The sequence below is a fragment of the Tribolium madens genome, unplaced genomic scaffold (assembly GCF_015345945.1).
Source record: "Tribolium madens isolate multiple individuals breed KSU strain unplaced genomic scaffold, Tmad_KSU_1.1 Scaffold_2;HRSCAF=44;Tcas5.2_LGX, whole genome shotgun sequence".
Lineage (NCBI taxonomy): Eukaryota > Metazoa > Arthropoda > Insecta > Coleoptera > Tenebrionidae > Tribolium > Tribolium madens.
In genome coordinates this window covers 854,939-878,141 of record NW_025400995.1, presented here as the reverse complement: position 1 = coordinate 878,141, position 23,203 = coordinate 854,939, and the positions used below count along the sequence as shown (strand labels likewise).

Here is a 23,203-nt window from a genome sequence, read left to right as displayed (position 1 = left end):
TAAAAAATTTGAAAAATGTTAAAATCAATTGATTTAGTGATAGATAGTAAATAAAATTCTTTAGAATTGTGTTTGAATAATGTAGCGACCCAGCATTACCAACCTTCGGTTATTTCTGTCAGATACCTCACGCTGTTTTGCTGGTGGCATATATCACAACTCCGTAACGTACTAGACTAGATTTTAGTAAAATTTGAGATCCAGATAAGATGTTTTTTCAGTATTTCTCAAAAAAATAAATTTTGAAACACCGATTACAACGGGTGTTAGTTGCTTTTACGTATTTTGTCAATTTGGCTAAGACTATATTGAATGGTTAATGATTTAATTCATGCGAATGTAAAATGTTCCGAGGAGTCGACTAGCGTTCAGAAAACGACAAAATGTGTAATAGTTTATAGTCGAATATATATTTCAAACATTTTTAACTCTATTAGCAATTTTCTTCATAATTATATAACAATGATTATTTTTTATGTGATAGAAAATTAAAAGTGTTTTCTAACGGTACTGAACATAAAGAGCTATTGCAAATAATTCCGGAGTAATTGGCGATAGCCCACTTGGGTCTAAATCGCCTAAAATCTCGACAAAAAAAAATCCACTTTAAAATTGTTTCACTTAAAATATAGTTTTCTAGACACGATGCAACAAGTTAAAATACTCTACGATGCATAGTTTTTGAGATATTGAGTGAAAAATGCTAGCATACAATTTTGAGCAAAAAGTCAACATTTTTATGATTCATATGAAAAACTAATACTAAAATACTAGTACTATTAACCGGAAAACGCGGCTGTGCAAACCGTTTTGACCTAGGACTCATAGTTTTTGAGATATGATTTTTTTTTATTTTGCACCCGGAACCATAACCCGGAGCAACATCCGGTTTGCGCCAGTAAATAGATAATTTCAAGCTAATTTTAATGGTTTTCAGCTTTTTGCTCTAAGTCTTATAGTTTCGTCGAAAAATGCGTTTAAAATTTGACAATTTTTACTTTTTGAACGGTGATTATGGCCAAACTATAAGACTTAGAGCACAAAGTTTAACTCCATCGTAATCAGCYTAAGAAAATCTATCGACTGAGGCCAAAGCCAAGTCGATATCTCGCAAAAAAAAATTGAATTTTTAAACGCCGATTACGGCGAAACTAAAGGAGATAGCCCAAAGTGCTGGATAAATTCGTAATCAGCGCGTCAAAATCTATCGGATAAGATAGGTTTAAATCGAATCTGAGACATCTTCAAAAAAAAACTAGTTTTTAACGCGGGGGGGTGTTGACAATTTTTTACTTTTTTTTGTTTTGTAAATTGCGGCAAAACTGTGCCTCAATGATATAATACTTTGACCTAAACCTATGTAAAATGTTCCGGGGAATTGATTGGCGTCAAAAAAACTGCAAAATTCATAATAGTTTTGAAGTCGGATTTATATTTTCCATACTTTATCACAAATTTTCTCGATAACTATTTATCGTAGAACTCTGATCTTTTTTTATATGATAGAAAATTAAATTTGCTTTCCAACGGTACCAAACATAAGAGGTTGTTACCAATAAGTCCGGAGTTATTGGCAATAGAGCGCTTCGGGTGCCAAAAATCGACCAAAATCTCGACAAAATTCCAAAAAAATGTTAACATTAAAATTGATCCATTTAACGTTTTTTACATTACTAGAGGTCTTAAAGGCTCAAATAAGTGCATAAAATGTTATTGGGTCAAGTTTCAAAAATTTTGAATTTTTTGAAGATGAGCGGTAGTAAAATCGTAAAAATAGTCAATTTACCTTAAGTCGTAAATACACTTGAAATATGGTTTTCTAGACGTAAAATTACACGCTGAACACGATGCAACAAGTTAAAATACTCTACGATGCATAATTTTTGAGATAATGAGTAATAAAATTAAGAATAAGGCTAGAAGTATAAGCACTATATCAGGTTTTGACCAAACGGTCATTTTTTTTATTCTTATGAAAAACTAGTGCTGTAAAATTAAGCGGAGAATACGCCTGTATAAACCGTTTTGACCTGGGACTCATAGTTTTCGAGATATGTCTGTTTTTTACGAAAAACTAAAATGGTGTTAACAAATTTTTACTTTTTTTATTTTGTAAATTACAGTAGACATGTAAAATGTTCTGAGGAATTATAGTCGTATTTTTATTTTGTAAAAGAAAATTAAATTTAAATTCCGGAATCATTAGTAATAGACTGCACCGTGAGCTCCAAAAGTGCATAAAATGTATAAGAAACGCAAAAATAAATATTGTGTTTGAATGATTTTATTGGATTTAAGCACAGACATCAGCCGGGGACATGATGGCGCAGAGGCAGGTAGATTCGGGGTTCTAACTCAGCAAATAAATAATAAGAGCTTTAAGAAATAATAAAAAAAAACTTATTTTACGATTTTTGAGATTATCACAAGCGATGTAACTTTAGTGCGATAAAGAAAAAAGAAATGAAATGATTTACAATCGTCGCCATGTTGTAAACTTTATTCAGCTCTGTTGTATGTTTATTTATGTACATTTCCACAAAAGTTTGCACTAACTTTAAAGGCATGACAATTATAATTAGGGCACTAGTCAGTTGGACGGAACATATCTGTAAAAAATTGACTAGACAGTACTATTTCTATCACAAGAAGTATTAAAAAAGGCACTAATTGTTGTTAAAATCTTTACTGTCTGCTAATACCCATAGAAGGAACATAATTTATAAAAATCCCTACATTTGCATTTGTTAAATAACTTAATTGCTACTGACCAGAATAATGAAATTTTATGGTGATACAAAATTAGGGACTTTTAATTACATTCTAAACTAAATGAGTGAAATTAGTGAAAATGTATATAGGCAAGTTCCATACAATCACTAGTTTAATTGTGCTTTTGGAAGAGAAGTTTATACAGGTTTTTAAGTAGGTAACCTATTACACAGAATTTTTCTTGTGCTTAATATATACACTTAACAGCGCTACTATATTACAAAACGAACTAGAATGTGATTCAGAAATTTTGTATCACAAAATATTTCCCTTTCACTGCTTTTCTCATTAATTACGACGTGCTTTTCAGTTGTGATTTTTTTGACGTTAATAGAGAGCGCTAATTTAAAAACAGTATAAAAAGTTCTGTGATATTTTTCTGAAATGCACATCACTTCAATAAAAGTCTATAACTAAACTATCAACTAATATTAAAGTAATATTTAAGTAGATATAATATTTATTATATTATGTAAAGGACTAGACTATAAAGTAATTAGCTATCTACCTCTTATTCTTGAAATTTATTGCACTTTCTTTTGCAGTAACAACAAAAACTTTCTGCAAAAGTAGGAGCAATCAAAGTCTGTCATATTCATTGAGCATTATTACTTAACTCATAAAATGGTAACTAACTGGAATAATAATTTAAAATAAATTTGTCTTAATAAATAAAGTCAGATCTAATTAAATTAGATCTCAGTTTCAAAAATGAGTAAATATTCGACGAACGTAGCGCCAAAGCACATCCTATACAGAATTTAATCAACAGATGGCGCCTGACTTTCTAAAATGCGGTGAAACAGTCGATTTCGAAGCGGATGTGCTAATTAATCTAATTTATTGCAATCTTGCTTCTTGTAATGTCTGTGCTTGAGCTGCTGTTTGATAAGGAATAGCAGGAAAAGCTCCTGCTGTTGCTGCTGGGAGTCCAGGTGTCTGAGGAAGTGTATAAGTATACGGCAAATATCCTGCTGCCCCTGAAAACCCCATCAATGCAAAAATTTCAAATGTTAACAATCGACAAACCTGCAGCTCCCGTATACGGAGTATATGCATCGAATCCATTCGCATATTGGCCGGTATAGGGGGCGGCAGCTGCAGCTGCAACGGCGGCGGCATTTTGATACTCGTAAAACTGCGACGTGGCGGCGGCAACAGCGGCCGCATGGGTCAGTTGAGTCGCTGGAAGGGGCACAAGACTCCCGGGGGCGGCAGCGGTTAAATACGGAGATTGGTACACGTAACCAGGAGGCATTCTGGAAATATACTCAATTTAGTTCAAAATCAAGGGTTAAATAGCAAACACAGCAAGCAACACCAGAGAAATAAAATACCAAAAAAAGAAAAAACACCTCTGATGCACTAAAATTAAAAGTAAAACACGTTACAGGGCGACCTTCTAAACATTATAGCAACTAAGTACGGTTCAAAAGACACCAAGTCATACTTTTAGCATATCAAGCTCCAGATCGGCCAAAGGTGCCAWAATGCCCACAACTTCTTCGTTAAATCAACTAAAATAAATAAAAATACTTCAATTTAAGTCTTCTATTTCTCAAATTGATAATGGTTTTCCGTTATTCATTATTTAGTGTGCCACAATGACGCAAATTCAATGATGAAGTTTTTCCCGAATTTATTTTCTTGCATGACAATGACGCGCTAGTGTAGTGAAATCGAAGTTTATTTAAATGTTTATTTTTGGACAGATTCAAATCGCGTATTTTATGGCTTTTACGCAATATAAAGCATTGTGGGTTTTTGTTTCAGCTGGCAGAGAGTATTTATTGCACCTGATAAATCCAGTAGCAAAGCTAAAACAGTAGGACATCAAGGACCTAGCCATTATAAGAAGACATTTGCTGGGACGAGAGACACTGCCAAGACTGCCAAGTCTATTTCTGTCGCCCTATTTAACATTGTTTGCGCGTTTTGACTAACACATTATTTTTAACTGAAGCGATTTTTAAATTTTAGCGGGATATTACCGGTTCCCATCATTCCAATATTCACTGAATTATTGATAAAGTGTTTGAGTGCATGCGGACGAAATTACCGCCATTTTCGATTTTTGTTGACAAGAGTTGCTACTTAGATAGTCAATATGTGAGGGTCGTGGAGTAATTTAACAAATGACCACTCTGGAAATGTTGGACCAACACGTCAAATCCCTTTATGCCATTTGCATGACAGAAAATTGATTTTTCGGGAAAAAGTCGTGTGACAGCTACGGATTACCGTACAAATAATGGAATATTGAAATCTAGGTTTACCGGACACGCCGAACATCGATTCGAAAAACATTACTTCTAGGCAATACAACGAACATTTCACTTTTGAATCGATGATGATCGATTTATTACAAAACAATTTATTTTATAATCACTCGAAAGGCTTGGATTATATGCACAAAAAATTCGTAAATATGCACTTTTAACAATAAAAAATCACAGTTGGGATAAATTTTTATCTTCGAGTACACTAAACTTTGTAATTTCGACATCTAGAACTGCACACAATGAACAAAAGAGAATAAATAAATTGGTTTTGCCTCAGCCAAGCCATTTTAATAACCTAGTAATTAACCTTTTCTAAGAAATCTCTACTTTTCAGATCACATCATTTTAAAATATTTCGCTAAAATTCACTTGCAGGCAACTATTTATACGAATGGAAGGATTATAGCCATAAAGTATAGAACCAAACGTTTTTTGCTTTTGGAAGAACTAATTAATGAATGATAAAGTACTATAAAAATGTGTTTTATCAAAAATAAAGTTTTTCAAAATCTTCTTTTGTTTTTAAGTTCTACAAAAATATTTTTTTTAAATGACAACCTACTAGAAAACATTTTTTTCATTAAGGTTATGATCTAAAAATTACAACTATCTATATTATATTCATTTTTTTAGTATTATTTTACATATATTGCGATTTTGACAAAAAAATGCATAACTCAAAAACAAAACATTTTTTTTTCTCAAAATACGATCACATTTTTATATTACTTTAAGTATTATTTTCTAGAGGCAAATGATTTAAAAAAAACGCTTAGTTCCATACTTTATATTCACTCTGTATAAAACGAATTCAAAAAGGCAACACTCAGCAGGATACTAATTTTTTGAGTCCGTTTTACGAATTACCGGTTGTTTTCTCTTTAACATATTTTGTAATTGGATCTTTTTTCTTAAACTGTCTACTTTTTAACTTGAACTGAAATTTTTAATCAGAAATTTGTGATTTGAAGAAAACATGCACAAATATGCATTTTTTTATTGGCCTATTTAATCAAGATACGATAGAAAACTTATAATTTTGTTGATATACCTCTTAATAACAAATATGCACGAAAAATTCGTCAAATATGTGCATATATATGCACGTATTTTCACAAAAATATGCGCAAGATATTAAGAAATATGTTCCAATATTTGCCAAATATGCATTGATATGTAAAACTTTCAATAAAAAAATCAAAGTTGGGATAAATTTTTATTTCCAACTTTGTATTTTTGGCATCTTGAACAAAAGAGAATAAATAAATTGGTTTTGCGACAGACAACCCATTTTAATAACCTAGTAATTAGGCCTTTTTTAAAAATCTCTACTTTTCAGATCACATCACTTTAAACAATTTGGCTAAAATTTGCAGGTACCTATAAGAATATGGCTATGTATAGCCAAACCAGGTGAATAAAAAGTATGGAACCAAATGTTTTTTGCTTAAACTATGTATTTTATGGAAAAACTAATTGATGGATGATAAAATACGATGTTTTATAAAGAATAAAAATTTTGTTTTTCTACAAAAATGTTTTATTTTAAATGGCAACCCACTAATAATCCATAAGGATTACAACTATCTACTTTATATTAAATAAAAAAAAAAAAATACATAAACTGCAATTTTGACAAAAAAAATCGCATAACTCAAAAACAAAACAAAATTTCGTTCCCAAAATACAATCACTTTTTGTTTTAGTGTAATTTATATTAATTATTATTTTCTACACTGCTTAGTTCCATACTTTATATTCACCCCGTATAAAAGGAATTTAAAAAGAAAACACTCAGCAGGATATTAATTCTTCGGTTATTTCTCTTTAACATATTTTCTAATCGGATCATTTTTCTTAAGTTGAACTGAAATTTTTAATCGGAAATTTGTGATTTTAAGAAAATATGCACAATTATGTAATATTTCGTAAAATATGCCAAAATATGCATTTTTTAATTAGTTTACTTTAATTAAAAAACATAATTTTTTTGATATACCTCTTAATAACAATATGTATTTTGCATATAATCTGAGCCTTTATAATCAGTTAAACGTAAAATTCAAGTTTCTCGAATCCATGATTGGCCAAGAAAAACAAGAAAATTGATTTTGTTATGWTGTGGGTAATAATTAGCCGCGATAAGCAATGTGCCAGATTGAAATTTTCTCAAAAATGACAGTTGTCACATTGCCTGGTTAGACAGCTGAAAATTTTCGAATTTTGACCCTGTACCAAAAATATGGAAGTTGGAAATGTATTGTTGGTATTTTGGCAAGTTTTACATTTTGCGACGTCTGAATCAGTAAATAGCCTTGAATGATACATATTTACGAAGCGACCGATAATATTTATAGATGGTTGATATTTTCAGGAAAAGTTCCAGTCAAAGTTAGTAATTATTATCAAAGAATATGGCAATAGCTTGCAGTAAAATTGGCTTAATTTTCGAAAATTCGATGAGTGTGTGCAGATTTTAAATGAGGATTTTGGAGGTTTTCGCTTTACGTCTCGAATTTATGAAGTGAAGCAACGCTGTATTAATTTATGTCGGGCGATAAACTTATTTTAACGGTTGGTAAACGAGGAATTGGCTGATAAAAACGAAGAACTTGCGATAACCGCGTTCGATACAAACCCGCTGAATACCGATGTGCATAATTAAAAAGTTGCTGTCGCCTTATTACACAGAAACTTCACGTTATAGAGTTTTTCGTTTACATTACACGGGAAATTGTGTATATTTACCCACCAGTTAAGGGTTCTAAAACCCACAAACATCGCTTTATTCTACCAATCCCAATTTATTATTGCCGCATTTCTCATTTATTTTACTAACATTGATAAACACGTCATTTATTATGCACACTTCAATTATTTAGAGTGTGCCAAGTTCACAATTGTTACTAAGTGGACAAAAATCGAATAAAAACCACCCTTAAGATGATTGCGCCTCTCAAACATTTTTCAAATAAGGTCACTTGTGCCATGCATTACACACACCAATTTAATTACACCCAATGGCTCCCGACAAACAAACAATCCATTATTAAACTACTACCTAATTCAACCCGCAATAATTTCATTTCTGATTTATTATCTCACTTAAAACTGCTTTTACCTAATTACTATAACACTTATATGGACCGGAAAGAATCAGCATCGATTTTGTCTCCTGGAAAAACAAACAATTCATTTTCTTATTGTTCCTGATTTCACTAAACAGCAGTCTCAGTTAATTGCTACAATTGCTGTAATCCGATTAATTTAATCTTGAATTTAAGAACGTACTCGTTTACACATATGAGGCAAAACGAACAAGAATTTTGGCTTGCCTTAGACGGATTTTTTTCAAAGTTTGTTAACGATTTAAAATTTGATTTGTCTCGGACCAACGGAAAAAAGGAATCCCTTCTTAAATATAGTTATCAAAAAGATTGAGATTTGAAACTGCTGTATAATTGATAATTTCAAAGATTTGCTACACGTTTATAAAATTGTGTTATACAGGCTATCAACTTCGTTATTTAAATAGAAAGTCAAGTGATTTTGAGAGAGTTTTTATCAGATTTCTCTATACTTAAATTTCAGCATTTTTGAATTGTTTAGACTTTTTTATTTTTTTTAATTTGCATCTTCCTCTCCAAAAATCTATAACTTTACCATTTTTACTTATTTTAAAATCCTGTTTGGGTATATGAAAAAGAAAGGTTACATCTTTTTTTTTGTGTATTCATAATTGGAAAAATAATTAACAAACCTCCAAAATTTAAGGTTTCGTTTAGGAAACTTCAAATTCCCGCAACTGAAGGCCCCAATTTTTTCTTCACTAAATGAAAGAGAATTTAATTCTGCATTGATCTGTATTAACATTCCCTATAGCTAAATTTAATGATTTCCAAGTTATTTTGACTTTTTTTTACTTTACAATGGAAGAAATTCATTACTATTCATGGTAGTTTTCGCATGGAAATATTTCTAACTAAAAAAGGCCAAGTTTCTACACCATTTAAAAATTTCTTAAAGAGATGCTTAAATTTAAAAAACATCAATCAAGACTTTTTTAAAACATCGTGTTGCAAAAGACAGTGTCTAAAAATACCGGTTTCAACAATATCTAGATTTGCAAAAAAAAAACATTTAAAAATTTCTTAAAGTAATGCCTGAATTTAAAAAATGTAGATTGAGACTTTTCAAAATATCGTGTTACAAAAGACAGTTGGGGAGACTAAAAAAATGTCAAGAAATACCGGCTTAAAAAATTTCTAGACTTGCAAAAATCATTTGAAAATTTCTTAAAGAAATGCTTAAATTTAAAAAATGTCAATTAAGACTTTTTCAAAACATCGTATTGCAAAAGACAGTGGGGGAGACTAAGGAAGTGCCTAGAAATATCGGTTTCAATAATATCTAGATTTGCAAAAAAAACGTTTAAAAATTTCTTAAATAGAAATACTCAAATTTAAAAAATGTAAATTGAGACTTTTCAAAACTTCGTGCTAGCTGATGTGGTCAAATCCTGTCGGATTTGACTAAGAGTTAGATTTTTATTTAGCAAAGTGTCTTTTAGACTGTGTAAAATAATGTTTGGGTCACTTCAGCTTATTTTAAGTTTGAAGAGTTTTTATCAGACTTCTCTATACCTAAATTTTACCGTTTTTGAAATATTTAGACTTTTTTAAGATTTTTTTTTAATTTGCATCTTCCTTTCCAAAAATCGATAACTTTACATTTTTAATTATGTTGAAATCGTGTTTGGGCATATGAAAAAGAAAGGTTACATCTTTTTTTTTGTGTATTCATTATTGGAAAAGTAATTAACAAACCTCCAGAATTTAAGGTTTCGTTTAGGAAACTTCAAATATCCACAACTGAATGCTCTAATTTTTTCTTCACTAAATAAAAGAGAATTTAATTCTGCATCGATCTGTATTAACATTCCCTATACCTAAATTTAATGATTTCCAAGTTATTTTGACTTTTTTTTTACTTTTTGAAGAAATTCATGGTAGTTTTCGCAAAGTTTGCCATGGAAATATTTCTAACTATTTTTCACAATTGTGTTATTCTTTTCGTAAATACAAATTAAATTTATCTAATCTAAATTTGAATAACTTTGATATTCTATTTTTTTTCACAACCTGTGCTAAAGTAGTTATGGCTAATAATAAAAATAGAGTGAAGTAAAGGGTTTGTTAATTATTTTTCCAATTATGAATACACCAAAGGAAAGATCTAGCCTTTCTCTCTCGTAGAGTTATCGATTTTTGAATAGGAAGATTCAAATGGAAAAAAATTAAAAAGGCCTAAAAATTGGAAAACGGTTAAACTTAGGTATAGGGAAGGCTAATAAAAACGCTCTCAAAATCACTTGAGTAATCCAAAAACGTAATAAAAATCATAACGTTCTATTTAAAATAACGAAGTTGATATCTACTTCCGGTGTAATCTTTAAAATAATTGCATTCCGCAGAACCTAATCGATTATAGCTATAAACAAAATTTTAGATAAATATCGTTGTTAGAACTCCCAATACTTGTAATGTGGGGTTTAGCCAGAACACTCTGTATTTTATCGATTAGCGCCTTTCACGGCAAAAATAGAACATGTAATACATTTGAAATAATTTGTAAAATAGATGACTGTCATTCACGCTAAACATTTGATTTAATTGTGGTAAATTGGTCCTGAAAATGGTTGATTTGAATGTTTCCTGGTGTGACATGTTGGGTGGCGATTGTGTAGGTGTGTGCAAATATTGCAATGAGAGCGATATCCGCGAATAGCTGAGATTGGATGGAAGAAAAGATCGCACATGGGTAGCGCCCACAGGTCAATAGTGCCTCCGGAATCCGGATTCCGGAGTCGGCGGCAGGCGCGCAAACGTCATTAGCTAGCAAGTAAGTCCGGATTTGTGCGAAGCTTGAACGAGATTATCCAATAGAAATATGTTATCCGCCTAGAGACCGCCTTCTCAACAAATCCGCCACTCGTTTTCAACATTCTAGAAAAGTGTGTGCGGTTATCGATCTGAAATATGTTCGATTTAGTTATTATTTCGGTTTTTGCGATAATCACCGACGTAGGTGTTCGATGTGTTCCAAATGTCAAACACGGGAGACGAAGAATGCTTAACAGCTGCTTAAAACTAGTAAATATAAAGGCGACTTGTGATAAAACGTATCTATATTTAAAGTACGGTGTCAAAGAGACCGGAGACTGCGGAGAAAGGGAAATCTTCAGTAATTAATTTTCGAGTTATTTTCGGGTGATATATAATTTACAAACACGGCCAAGTGTGACGCATGGATTTGGCGTCAGAATTCAAGACACCGTTACACAGCATGTTCCGCCTTTTCAATTATCGTTTTACATKGGACAACTCAACTGTCAATATTTTAGATCAATAAACCTACGAGTTTTGTTCAATCATTCGCATTTACGTGACTCATACTTCACAGAATTTACACTAACGATCAACAGATAAAAATAATAACCACTGACCCTGGATTTGTGTTACAAGTATCACAAATTTCCTAATGACCGACACTCGTTCCAACTGTATCGATTCTACCGTTCCAAAAAAATTCAACAGAAATCATAAAATCAAAGACTAAAATAATTCTCAAAGAATGAATAGCTTTAAAAGTGTTGCTGTGACAATATTTTGCCTTTTCGTTCAGAAATCCAAAATAAAAGCGAGCAGGGCAATGACCTTTCCCTGCATGATATTTTTATTCTAAAGAAATTTTTTGAAATGTCACCTTAAAGAAGTCGAACCCACACTAAGCGGTTTTACCTTGGATATATAAAATTTATTAAAAATAAATGTAACAGAAATGTTAAAAATGTATTACACAGTAACCGGAAACGATGTTATCGCTACTTTTATGTATCAGAATTGTAGCTGTTTAATACACAGGGTGAATCAAATTACCGGACCTTGCATGACAAAAATGATTCTTAGATGACTACAGATTGTCAAGAATAAATCCATCACTCTCTTACAGAGATTCACTCTTTCTATCTTCTGCACATCTAGCCAGGGGCGGTTCCAGAAATTAATTCTGGGGGGGGCTTTCTAAATTTTTTTAGAATGATGATGGCTAGGTGTAAGATGAAACATTTACTTTAGTATACAGGGTGCGCCAGAACTCGCGCCCCAGAGAAAAATGCCATATAGGGTAAGACACCAGGAACATGGAAAAAATGTTAAAAAAATTTTATCTATAAAAATCTCGAAGTTATGAGGGTTTAAAGTTTGCACTTTGACTCTATTTATTTCTCTTGGAAAAATAAATTTCCAAGTTTTTTTTCTATAGGCTATTAAAAGAGGAAACAACGAAGCTGTATCCTAAATTTTAACTCTGTTCAATGTAATTTGTGGCTTTTATTGGCAAAAATTTTGTCCCTTTACTAAATAATTGTAAAAAAACATATACAAGATCATCAGTATTCTTAAATAGATATAAAAAAATGTCAAATGTCAAAAAATAAATTTTTTTCATGTTCCTGGTATCTTACCTTACTTGAAAATTTTCTCTGGGGCGCGAGTTCTGGCGCACCCTGTATACAGTATGGCCCCCGGATTGAATTTATAAGAGAAACATTTTTTTGCTTCACCTGAAACGAGCAAATCTGTAATTAAAACTTCATTATTCTAATTCAGTGGAAAGAAAAGTTAAGTTTTCTCTTGATTGCGGACTTCAAGAGAAAAATGAATTTTTCTTTGAATTAGAATAATGAAGTTTTAATAATTTCAAATTTGCTCGTTTTAGGTAAAGCAAAAAATGTTTTTCCTTTGCAGTTTTGAGGTACAATCAAAGATATATTTTTTTCCTCTTGTAAACTCAATCCAGGGACATACTTTATATACAGTGAGCAACAAAATATGGAATAATGTTATTCATTAAAACTGAAAATATTTTGTTTTGGCAAAAATGCTCAAACAGGTCGATTTGTTTTTTAAAAAATTGATTTAAAATTGCATCTTAGTTTTTTATTGATATTATTTCACTTTTTGGATGCTTTTTTTTTTGAAAAACTTTATATACTTGATAATATTTTGATCGATCGATCAAATTCGCTAAAAAAATTAAGGGTTACTCATTACTCAAAAACCAAAAAGTGGAAAATTTTAAATTAAGTTAAAAATTGTGTATTTTTTAAAAAGAAAATTGACCTATATAACTATTTTCAGTTTTGGTAGGGTTATTCCATAGTATTGTGCCGCTCACTAGATAAGGTGTCCTACCGAGCTGGCATAGTTCATTATTCAAACAGATACAAATTTAATTTAATTTAAACAAAAAAGTTACAATTGATGATTCAGTACATACTTTTTTTTTCTTTCAAAAAAGAACTGTCCTATTATTATACATCGGCAACTAATTCCAGCCCATTTTGCCGTTTTACCTTTCGACTTATCATTTTATTTGACAGTTAGTTCAAAAACAGACATACTCGAAAAAAAAATTACTCGATTACAAATTATTTTGATCTCTCGGTATATGTGTGTCTTTGTATTAATAAGTGTAATTTAAAAAGAATTCTAATGTTTTATTAAAAAAAAAACTTTAGGTTATAAGATTTTTAAATTAAAATTTAAAAATAAAAAATTGAAGCTTTTGGTGGCAAGTTTGGGGGGGCCTGGCCCCCTGGGTCCGCTCTTGCATCTAGGGACGTTTCTTATTCTTGACAAGCTGTAGTCGACTTTATTTGATTTTTTAAATATGTATTTATTAAATATAGGGTGAAACAATAAACAATCACTTCAAGAGAGCAACAAAATAAAATAAATAACTTTTCTCTTGACTAAAAACAATTGCTTAGAATTAATAAAAAATAAAATTCAAGGTTTTTGCGATTTTTTGATAATTTTAGGATCAGAGTAGCTTTTTGTGGAAACGTTTTTCCCCAACCATTTGTGCGCAAACCACATAGGCACGTGTTGCACTCCAACTACTTTGAAACGTGTATGTGCACTATTATCTGTATGAAGACGGTTAAATATAGAATGCATAGAGTAAAAGAGCTACAAACTAGGCCACTCCATGCCAAATCGAAGAATGAACAATAGTTGTGTCGATTCGGAGGTGTGTAATGCAATTAGATGCAAACCCAACCAATCTTTTCTGGACACTTAGTCTTAAGAGATGGTGATGATGGTAATCTGATTTGGTTGAGAGTGTAGTCTAATTGTAGTATAATGAGTTTGCTAACCACAGCAAAGACCAAGTCTACGGATTAGCAATGGCGAGACCGCCGCCGCGAGATTCGCGCCGCCGCCGCCGCCGCCGCCGCGCAAGCCAGGCACACATTCACTCGCTACTACGCCGCCACCACCGGCTGCACTGTAACACGCCCCAGGTTAATGACAACCAAGCACATCGACATCCTGTTAGTGTCGCGTTAGTGTTACATTGCAGTCGTGAGTTACAGAAAAAAAGTAACGAACATCAAAATAGTCAGCCCAAAAGAAAACGAAAACCTCACAGCAAACAGTAAGATGGGCGTCCGTCGCCACCCGTCCGTGTGTCCCCCGGATTTCTCTCCGTACCTAACCATTATGCTAAACGGCTAATAAACATGCCAAATTACTTAGTAGCACAGCCAAAAACGACGCCCTGACTGCCCTTTACACTCACTCAAGGGTTTCGATAAACTGCACTTGCCGGTTTTCCCAAACCAGCGGTCCCCAAACATCGGCACAATCCACAACCATTCATTATTTTTTCATTATTGTTTTCGCAATTAAAAAAATATCTTTATTTAGTCAAACTGTTAAGTAATTTCATTCACCACATAAATTTAAAATGTTGTTTCACTTTGATAAGACTAAAGTTATAGCTTATCTTTTCAACTTTAAGTAAGTATGGGTAGATATTATTTTTTTACGCTATAGTAATGACATGTGAGCCATTGAACTCAGCTACGATAAGACTACTAAATGAAACACAGGTAGATAATTGTACAGAGTGTCCCAAGTTTTACGGCCAACGCAAAAATTTGATGTTTTGATATTAATTGTACAAAATTTTTAAAAATTAAATTTGAAAAATTAACTGGAATATTTTCTACATGATAAAATTCTTTGATTTTTTTCTCTGGTATTTGTGAAAATAGAATAATGATAAAGTTGATAGGTTTTGAATAATTAACATTTTAATATTGAAAATCTGAAACTTGAAATAATTTATGGGGGGGTTTGCAATAATTGGTGATCAGGCCATAAATTCTTGATAAAAAAAGATCCGCAATCACATTTATGACGTACCCGGGCTCTATTGTCAATGTCAATCATCCCAAATTTGGCCATAAATTACCAGAATTTTCAATAATAAAATGTTAATTACTCAAAATCTATCAACTTTTACATTATTCAATTTTTACAATTACCATTAGAAAAAATCAAGGAATTTTATTATACATATACACGCTGTTCTGGCTAAACCTCACATTAGAAGTATTGGGAGTTCTAACAATGATAMTTATCRAAAATTTTATTTATAGTCARAATCYGTAAGATGGCGGCAKTTCCMGTTACACCGGAAGTGGATATCAACTTCGTTATTTTAAACYGAAAGTTATTGCGTTTTTGGATTACTCAAGTGATTTTGTGAGAGTTACCTAAGTTTAACCGTTTTTGAAATATGTAGACCTTTTTAAACAATTTTGGATTTGAATCTTCCTATTCGAAAATTGATAACTCTACCATTTTTTATTATGCTGAAACCATATTTGAGTATACGAGAGAGAACGGTTAGATCTTTGCCTTGATGTATTCATAATTGAAAAAATAATTAACAAACCTCCAAAATGTAAGGTTACGTTTAGGAAACTTCAAATACCCTTAACTCAATTTTTCTAAATAAAACACCCCAATTTTTTCTTCACTAACTGGAGGCGAATTTAGTTCTGCTTCGATCTGTATTAACATTCCCTATACCTATGTTTGATAGTTTTAAAATTATTATAGTAACTTCTTTTGATATTGTGAGAAATTCATTAGCCATAGCTACTTTAGTATAGGTTGTGAAAAAAATAGAATATCAAAGTTATTCAAATTTAGATTAAATAAATTTAATTAGTATTTACGAAAAGAATAACACAATTGTGAAAAAAAAACTTGGCGTTTTTTCAGTTAGAAATATTTCCATGGCAAACTATGCGAAAACTACCATGAATAGTAATGAATTTCTTCCACTGTAAAGTAAAAAAAAGTCAAAACAACGTGGAAATCATTAAATTTAGTATAGGGAATGTTAATACAGATCGATGCAGAATTAAATTCTCTTTCATTTAGTGAAGAAAAAATTGGAGCCTTCAGTTGTGGATATTTGAAGTTTCCTAAACGAAACCTTAAATTTTGGAGGTTTGTTAATTATTTTTCCAATTATGAATACACAAAAAAAAGAAGCAACCTTTCTTTTTCATATGCCCAAATACGATTTCAACATAATTAAAAATGTAAAGTTATCGATTTTTGGAAAGGAAGATGCAAATTAAAAAAAAATCTAAAAAAAGTCTAAATATTTCAAAAACGGTAAAATTTAGGCATAGAGAAGTCTCATAAAAACTCTTCAGACTTAAGAATAAGCTGAAGTGACCCAAACATTATTTTACACAGCCTAAAAGACACTTTGCTAAATAAAAATGTAACTCTTAGTCAAATCGACAGCACGAAGTTTTGAAAAGTCTCAATTTACATTTTTTAAATTTGAGTATTTCTATTTAAGAAATTTTTAAACGTTTTTTTTTGCAAATCTAGATATTATTGAAACCGGTATTTCTAGGCACTTCCTTAGTCTCCRCCACTGTCTTTTGCAACACGATGTTTTAAAAAAGTCTCAATTGACGTTTTTTAAATTTAAGCATTTCTTTAAGAAATTTTCAAATTATTTTTGCAAGTCTAGAAATTTTTTAAGCCGGTATTCCTTGACATTTTTTTAGTCTCCTCAACCGTCTTTTGTAACATGATATTTTGAAAAGTCTCAATCTACATTTTTTAAATTTAAGAAATTTTTAAACGTTTTTTTTGCAAATCTAGATATTATTGAAACCGGTATTTTTAGGCACTTRCTTAGTCTCCCCCACTGTCTTTTGCAAGTCTTAATTGACATTTTTTTTAATTTAAGCATTTCTCTAAGAAATTTTTAAATGTTTTTTTGCAAGTCTAGAAATTTTTTAAGCTGGTATTTCTTGGCATTTTCTTTATCTCTCCATCTGTCTTTTGTAACACGATATTTTGAAAAGTCTCAATTTACATTTTTTAAATTTAGGCATTTCTCAAAGAAATTTTTAAATATTTTTTTGCAAGTATAGAAATTTTTAAGCTGGTATTTCTTGACATTTTCTTAATTTCCCCAACTGTCTTTTGTAACACGATATTTTGAAAAGTGTCACTTTACTTTTTTAAATTTGAGGATTTGTATTTAAGGAATTTTTAAACGTTTCTTTTTGCAAATCTAAATATGTATTTTTAAACACTTCTTTAATCTCCTCCACTGTCTTTTGCACGATGTCTTAATTGACGTTTTTTAAATTTAAGCATTTTTGCGCCGTCCCTAAAACCTGGGACACCAGTTTTCATCCATTTTTTCTCGACAGGCTATAATGTAGCCATATCATAAAAGACTTAATTAACAAAAATTTTGACTATTTTGAGTACTTCTTTTTTTCTGCAAATATGTCAGTTCTGTTTTCTGTTTTCAAAACCTAAACCTGAATAGTCTACTTYTACTATGCAGAGTGAATGAGTTTGTTTGTCGAAAAGGGTGTGGAGATTGGTGATTGGTGGCGTTAGTTTGGAGGTCGCTGTTTGTTGTGTGGACTAAAGTAAAAATCGCATGTTTACGTATAAAGTAGAAATGAATAAATCGTCCTTATCAGTAGAATATGATAGTGCGAAGCGGACACGACCAAACAGGGAGACGGACTCGTGCAAAATGTGTCTCTGGCGGTCCCACCTGGGGCTCAAACGGCGGGCTCGCGAGTGACAGCAAAAATGTTTAATAAGTGGAACTCAATACTAATCAAATAAAATCCACACGCACACTCACAAACACTCATCGAAGGAAACTAACTCTTTACATTTGTATGTTTGAGGCGTTACGAACGATGGGTTCGGGATACGTCTCATTGTCAGCCAAATTCTAATCTGCAAATCATATGGAATAACGAATCACCAACTGCCTTCATGACTTATGTAGCTAGAAAATACGAAATATTGATTACGACAGACTTGGTGATGCACATTTATAAAAGTGCACTTCGCGTGCGCTTGTGGCTTGTCTGATCATTTCTACTTACCCGTACTGGCCCGGAAGAAGTGTAGGGTAACCAGCCCGGATTCCTTGAAACGGGAAGCCTGCAAAAATGCCATTATCAACATCATATACTTGTTGCCTCCTAACAACTTTATTATTCACAGGAAACACAAAATGACCAAATACATCACGAGGGTGCAATTCACTCACTTTTCCTTTTTCTCGTCTATGAATTTTATGTAAATTTCTCCTCGGAAAACGCATAATGCTTCAATTAGTTTAATGCTGTTTACAAACTAGCGCATTCAAAATGTTAAAAATAAAATTTAACTCAGTGAAAAAACATTCATAAATCACAACTCCATAAAACTGTCGATACAAATCTACACATTTTTACACAATCTGATAATTTGAAATCTGATCAAAGAAGTCAAACATTTTGTATTGACAATATGCGTTACCAACTAGTTTCCGATTTATTTACACCAAAAGAATAAAACCACTAAAGAGGCGGTAGAAAATAAAGTTAATCACAAAAGATAAAATAATTTCGAAACACTATTGYAAGATTTCTTTAAATACCAAAAAATTTTCTATTGAGTCTTGTCTGAAAGACAAAAAATTGGGAGAAAACTTTAATAGCTTCTAAAATGCTTTCTATTATACCTAATAACTAAGGCTTGGATTATATGCACGAAAAATTAGTAAAATATGAGCATACATATTCGTATTTTTACACAAATATGCACAAAATATTAAGAAATATGCCCCAATATATGCCAAAATATGCATTAATATGCAAAATTTTAACAATAAAAAATCAAAGTTGGGATAAATTTGTATCCTCGAGTACACTAAACTTTGTATTTTCGGCATCTTGAACTGGACACGATGAACAAAAGAAAATAAATGAATTGGTTTTGCCTCAGACAAGCCATTTTAATAACCTAGTAATTAAGCCTTTCTAAGAAATCTGTACTTTTTAGATCACATCACTTTAAACAATTTTGCTAAAATTCATTTGCAGGCAACTACTTATTCGCATATAGAAGGATTTATTCGTTTTATACCAGGTGATAAGAAAGTATGGAACCAACCGTTTTTTGCTTAAAGTATTTATTTTTAGAAAAAACAAATTGATGAATTATAAAGTACTACAAAAATGTGATGTTTAATCAAAAATAAAAATTTTCGAAATTGTTATTTGAGTTGAGTTCTTTTTAAATGGCAACCTATCAAAAAAACATTTTTCTCATGAAGGTCATGATCTAAGGGATTACAACTTTCTACTTTACATTAAATTAATTTTTTTTATAGTAATTGCAATTTTGACAACAAAAATCAAATACCTCAAAAACAAAACAAAATTTTGGTCTCAAAATAAGATGATTTTTTTATATTACATACTTTAATTTATATTAATTATTATTTTTTGGAAACAAATGATTAAAAAAAAACGCTTAGTTCGATATTTTATATTTACCGTGTATAAAACAAATTTAAAAGAAAAGACAGCAGGATACTAATTTTTTGAGTCTGGCTTATGAATTACGGTTGTTTTCTCTTTAAAATATTTTGTAATTGGATCATTTTTCTTAAACTGTCCAATTTTTATCTTAAACTAAAATTTTTAATCGGAAATTTGTGATTTGAAGAAAATATTTCCTAAAATATACACGAAGTTGCCAAAATATGCAAAATATGCATTTTTTATTTATCTTATTTTAATTTTAATCAAAAAACCTTAGATATGCATAAAAAACTTACAATTTTGTTGATATAAAAGGAAATCTAACATCTTGGATGATAGTTGCAGTTTTTTTTAATATAAATGACTTAAAAATATTTTTGTCTTTTGTTCTAAATTTGATGTTTCAACTTAAATATGTAATAAACAAAATGTAATAACTAAAAAAACACTGTCTTAAAAAACAAGTAAACTTTTAATTCTTATGTTGCCCTCTCTGAGAAAAATTTCAACGGATGCCTAGCAAATATGCATATTTTCAAAAACAAAACGTGTTTTACTTTCTACAAACTTCTTCATTTTTTTAAAAATTTGCTAACAAAAATGAAAAAATATTGTAGCCCAAAAATTTGTATTTTCTTTTTTGATGTAATGAAAACCTTATTTTTTTAGGATTCTTAGTTTTTTTTTAAACGAGGTTTTGTAAAGAAAAACAAATTATTTCAAAGTTAAACCATAAAAATTGACTTTTATTCAAAAATACAAAAAAAATATTGTAGGTGCCCCAAAACAAAACAGATCAAGTCAGGTCAAAAATTGTATAACTTTTTATGAACCATGTTAGTTTTTTAAGAGTAAAATTTTGACTATCTGAAGGATGGCTCATTATTTTCATTAAAGAACTCATTTTTAGCCACATTGTAACCTTATAAAACATTGATTTTGAATGTTATAATAAAATTTACATGGCTTCTTAACTAGGCTCAAGATACACTTATGGTATTTGATGGCAGATATGCGCACTTTGTTTTTGGAGTTCGTTGCTCTTGATATGAAAAAAGCTCATTTAGACAATTTCACACGAATTGAAACCAACAGTTTTATGGAGTTTTGGATTAGTATGCAATCATGAAATGCGGATCTGCGGTAGTTTTATTTATTTTTAAACATAAATCTYACAACTATTTTTATATCAATTCGTCGTAATTTTCATATAGTCTAGGATCAATGGATTAATTACTAAACGGATTGTTGGTTCGGTGGTCGTGCGACATGTGCGGACGTCCGGGTGTGCCGGAAGTCCGGAGGGTGGTTTAGAATCCGCGTTTTACAAACCAATAACTACTTACTATCTCTGTACCCATCTAAGCCGAAAGTCATGCTTATCAAAAAACTCAACTCACCGGTTTGCGCATTTCCTCTCGGTTTTGCTCCCAGAATCGCTAAATTCACATTAGCTTTTCGCCCATCAATAATAGGGTTAGCGTCTTTACATGCTCTATCTGATGACGACTTATCTCCCATAATTACCTGGAAGAAACATTATTTCTTAACACCCTAACTGCRACRATTTCAGCCACGAACTGAACGATTTATTAGGCCGACTTTGTAATGAATTTGTAATTTCCGCGGGGACGAATCACTCATACCGATTAACATATTATTTTATTTACGAGTTTGCTTTGTTGGACAATTGGACAATTTCGAAATTCTCTTGCAAAATGATGGGCACGAAATTATAAAATCATTACGCCATTGAAATCTGTTTATTGTGTTTGATATTGAGAGTTCAATGCCAACGTATGACAGGAAAATGAATTTTTTATTGACATCAACACACTTTTATAGTGTTTGTTCCGATAGATTGTCAATTTGGCTTAAAGATAGCGCCGGGCTCTTGGTTTCATTTATTCCGGGCTATATCTATAATTTAATAGGGTAAATTCGGTGTGAAAGTATTCCGACCCCATTTTAGCAGCTGCCGTGGGGTGTAAGCTCCCTATTTTGTACGGTGAATATTAACGACTTTCAAAAAACTCAACTTACAAATCCATATCCTCGACTTTTCCCCGTTTGTCTATCAGTGATGACCACTGCTTCTTCGATTTCTCCATAAACCGAGAAATGTTCTCTTAGAGACTGATCCGTAGTGTGATAGGGCAATCCTCCCACGAACAATTTCGTCCACGTGGTGTCCTTATGTTGCACTCCATTGTTGGTGTTCGCATTCGAATTGGTGTTGGCCAAAGTGCCCAGGCCTCCGAGTCCAAGACTATCGGCCTCGTTGGAGGCCGGAAGTCCAGCGCTGGGCATCAGCATTATCGCACTCTGATCTTCGGAGGGATCAGAAGCTGCGGCGCGCTCCTCGTTCCGGGAGGTGCTGTTGTGATTTTCCGTTGGTCTGCTGGGACGGTTTCCGAGGGGATTAACAACGTTGTTTATATACTCTTTGGTGAAGGTACTCCGCCGATCTCGCATAGGTATGCAGGTCCGGCCGTTTTGCACATAAAGTTCCGTTAAACGCGTTTTCACACCACCAACTTCGCGGCGAAAGCACGTGTGAGGAGTTGCACTAAATTTAGCTTTGCGGTATTGCAGCTGTGTTGATGAACCAGACGGCTGGATGAGAATCGCACTGAAGGGAGCTAAGGGTTCACTCAAAACTAACGACAACGCTGAATATTCAACACATATGACTACTACTAACGCTCTGACACGAATAAAACTAAAGCGCTGAAATGCGCCCCCTGGATTGGTCAAATTGTGGTGGGGACGCACCTATTCCATTTCAAACTCTATTACGACATTTTACTACGACATAGACGTACCAACAACTTTTCTTCACTTTACTATGGGCATTGCCAAAATAGATCAACCTCAAGACAAACACCGCAAACTTAAATATACCGTCACCAAGGGATAAATTACACTAATTTAGTCATTTACCATCTGGTAGGCGTTAAAAATTCCACGTGGTGGTACACAATTTTTTATTAACCCTTATTCAGTATCGATTGTGCTTCAGCAGCCATGTTATTTCAAGCGACAGTAATATTTTTTACAACAAAATTGATTACTCATTAATTATACGGTGTTTGGAATAATTGCTTTGTTGCTTTAAATCCAACACTAATTTTGTTTCGATAAACAAGTTATTTTTTTGGTAATAAAGGTAATAATTAAGACTCGGATTATATGCACGAAAAATTCGTAAAATATGCGCATATAGATGCACAGGATATGCATTGATCTACAAAACTTTTAACAATAAAAAATCAAAGTTGTGATACATTTTGATTCCCGACTTTCTATTTTCGGCATCTTGAACGAAACAAAATAAATAAATTGGTTTTGCCTCAGACAAGCCATTTTACAGCGATTATTTGCAAATGTCAAAATTTAATCGCTTCTG

General features: G+C 31.8%; 1 protein-coding gene across 1 annotated transcript; it reads right to left on the bottom strand.

The window, feature by feature from the left end:
• Nucleotides 1-2,485: 2,485 nt before the first annotated feature.
• Nucleotides 2,486-22,499, bottom strand: LOC123006552 (RNA-binding protein 24-B-like). The gene is made up of 5 exons (XM_044401122.1): nt 21,838-22,499; nt 21,195-21,321; nt 18,367-18,424; nt 3,802-4,031; nt 2,486-3,752 (listed from the first exon to the last, which is right to left on the bottom strand). The coding sequence occupies exons 1-5, from the start codon at nt 22,267-22,269 to the stop codon at nt 3,613-3,615; spliced, it is 987 nt and encodes a 328-aa protein (XP_044257057.1). The 5' UTR covers nt 22,270-22,499; the 3' UTR covers nt 2,486-3,612.
• Nucleotides 22,500-23,203: the final 704 nt, after the last annotated feature.

Excerpts from the sequence above, each read along its gene's own strand:
- LOC123006552 (XM_044401122.1), bottom strand. The coding sequence starts at position 22,269 with ATGCGAGATCGGCGGAGTACCTTCACCAAAGAGTATATAAACAACGTT. Across the intron at positions 18,425-21,194 it reads GAGAGGAAATGCGCAAACCG|GCTTCCCGTTTCAAGGAATC; the intron begins GTGAGTTGAGTT and ends GCATTTTTGCAG. Across the intron at positions 3,753-3,801 it reads TCCGTATACGGGAGCTGCAG|GGGCAGCAGGATATTTGCCG; the intron begins GTTTGTCGATTG and ends TGGGGTTTTCAG.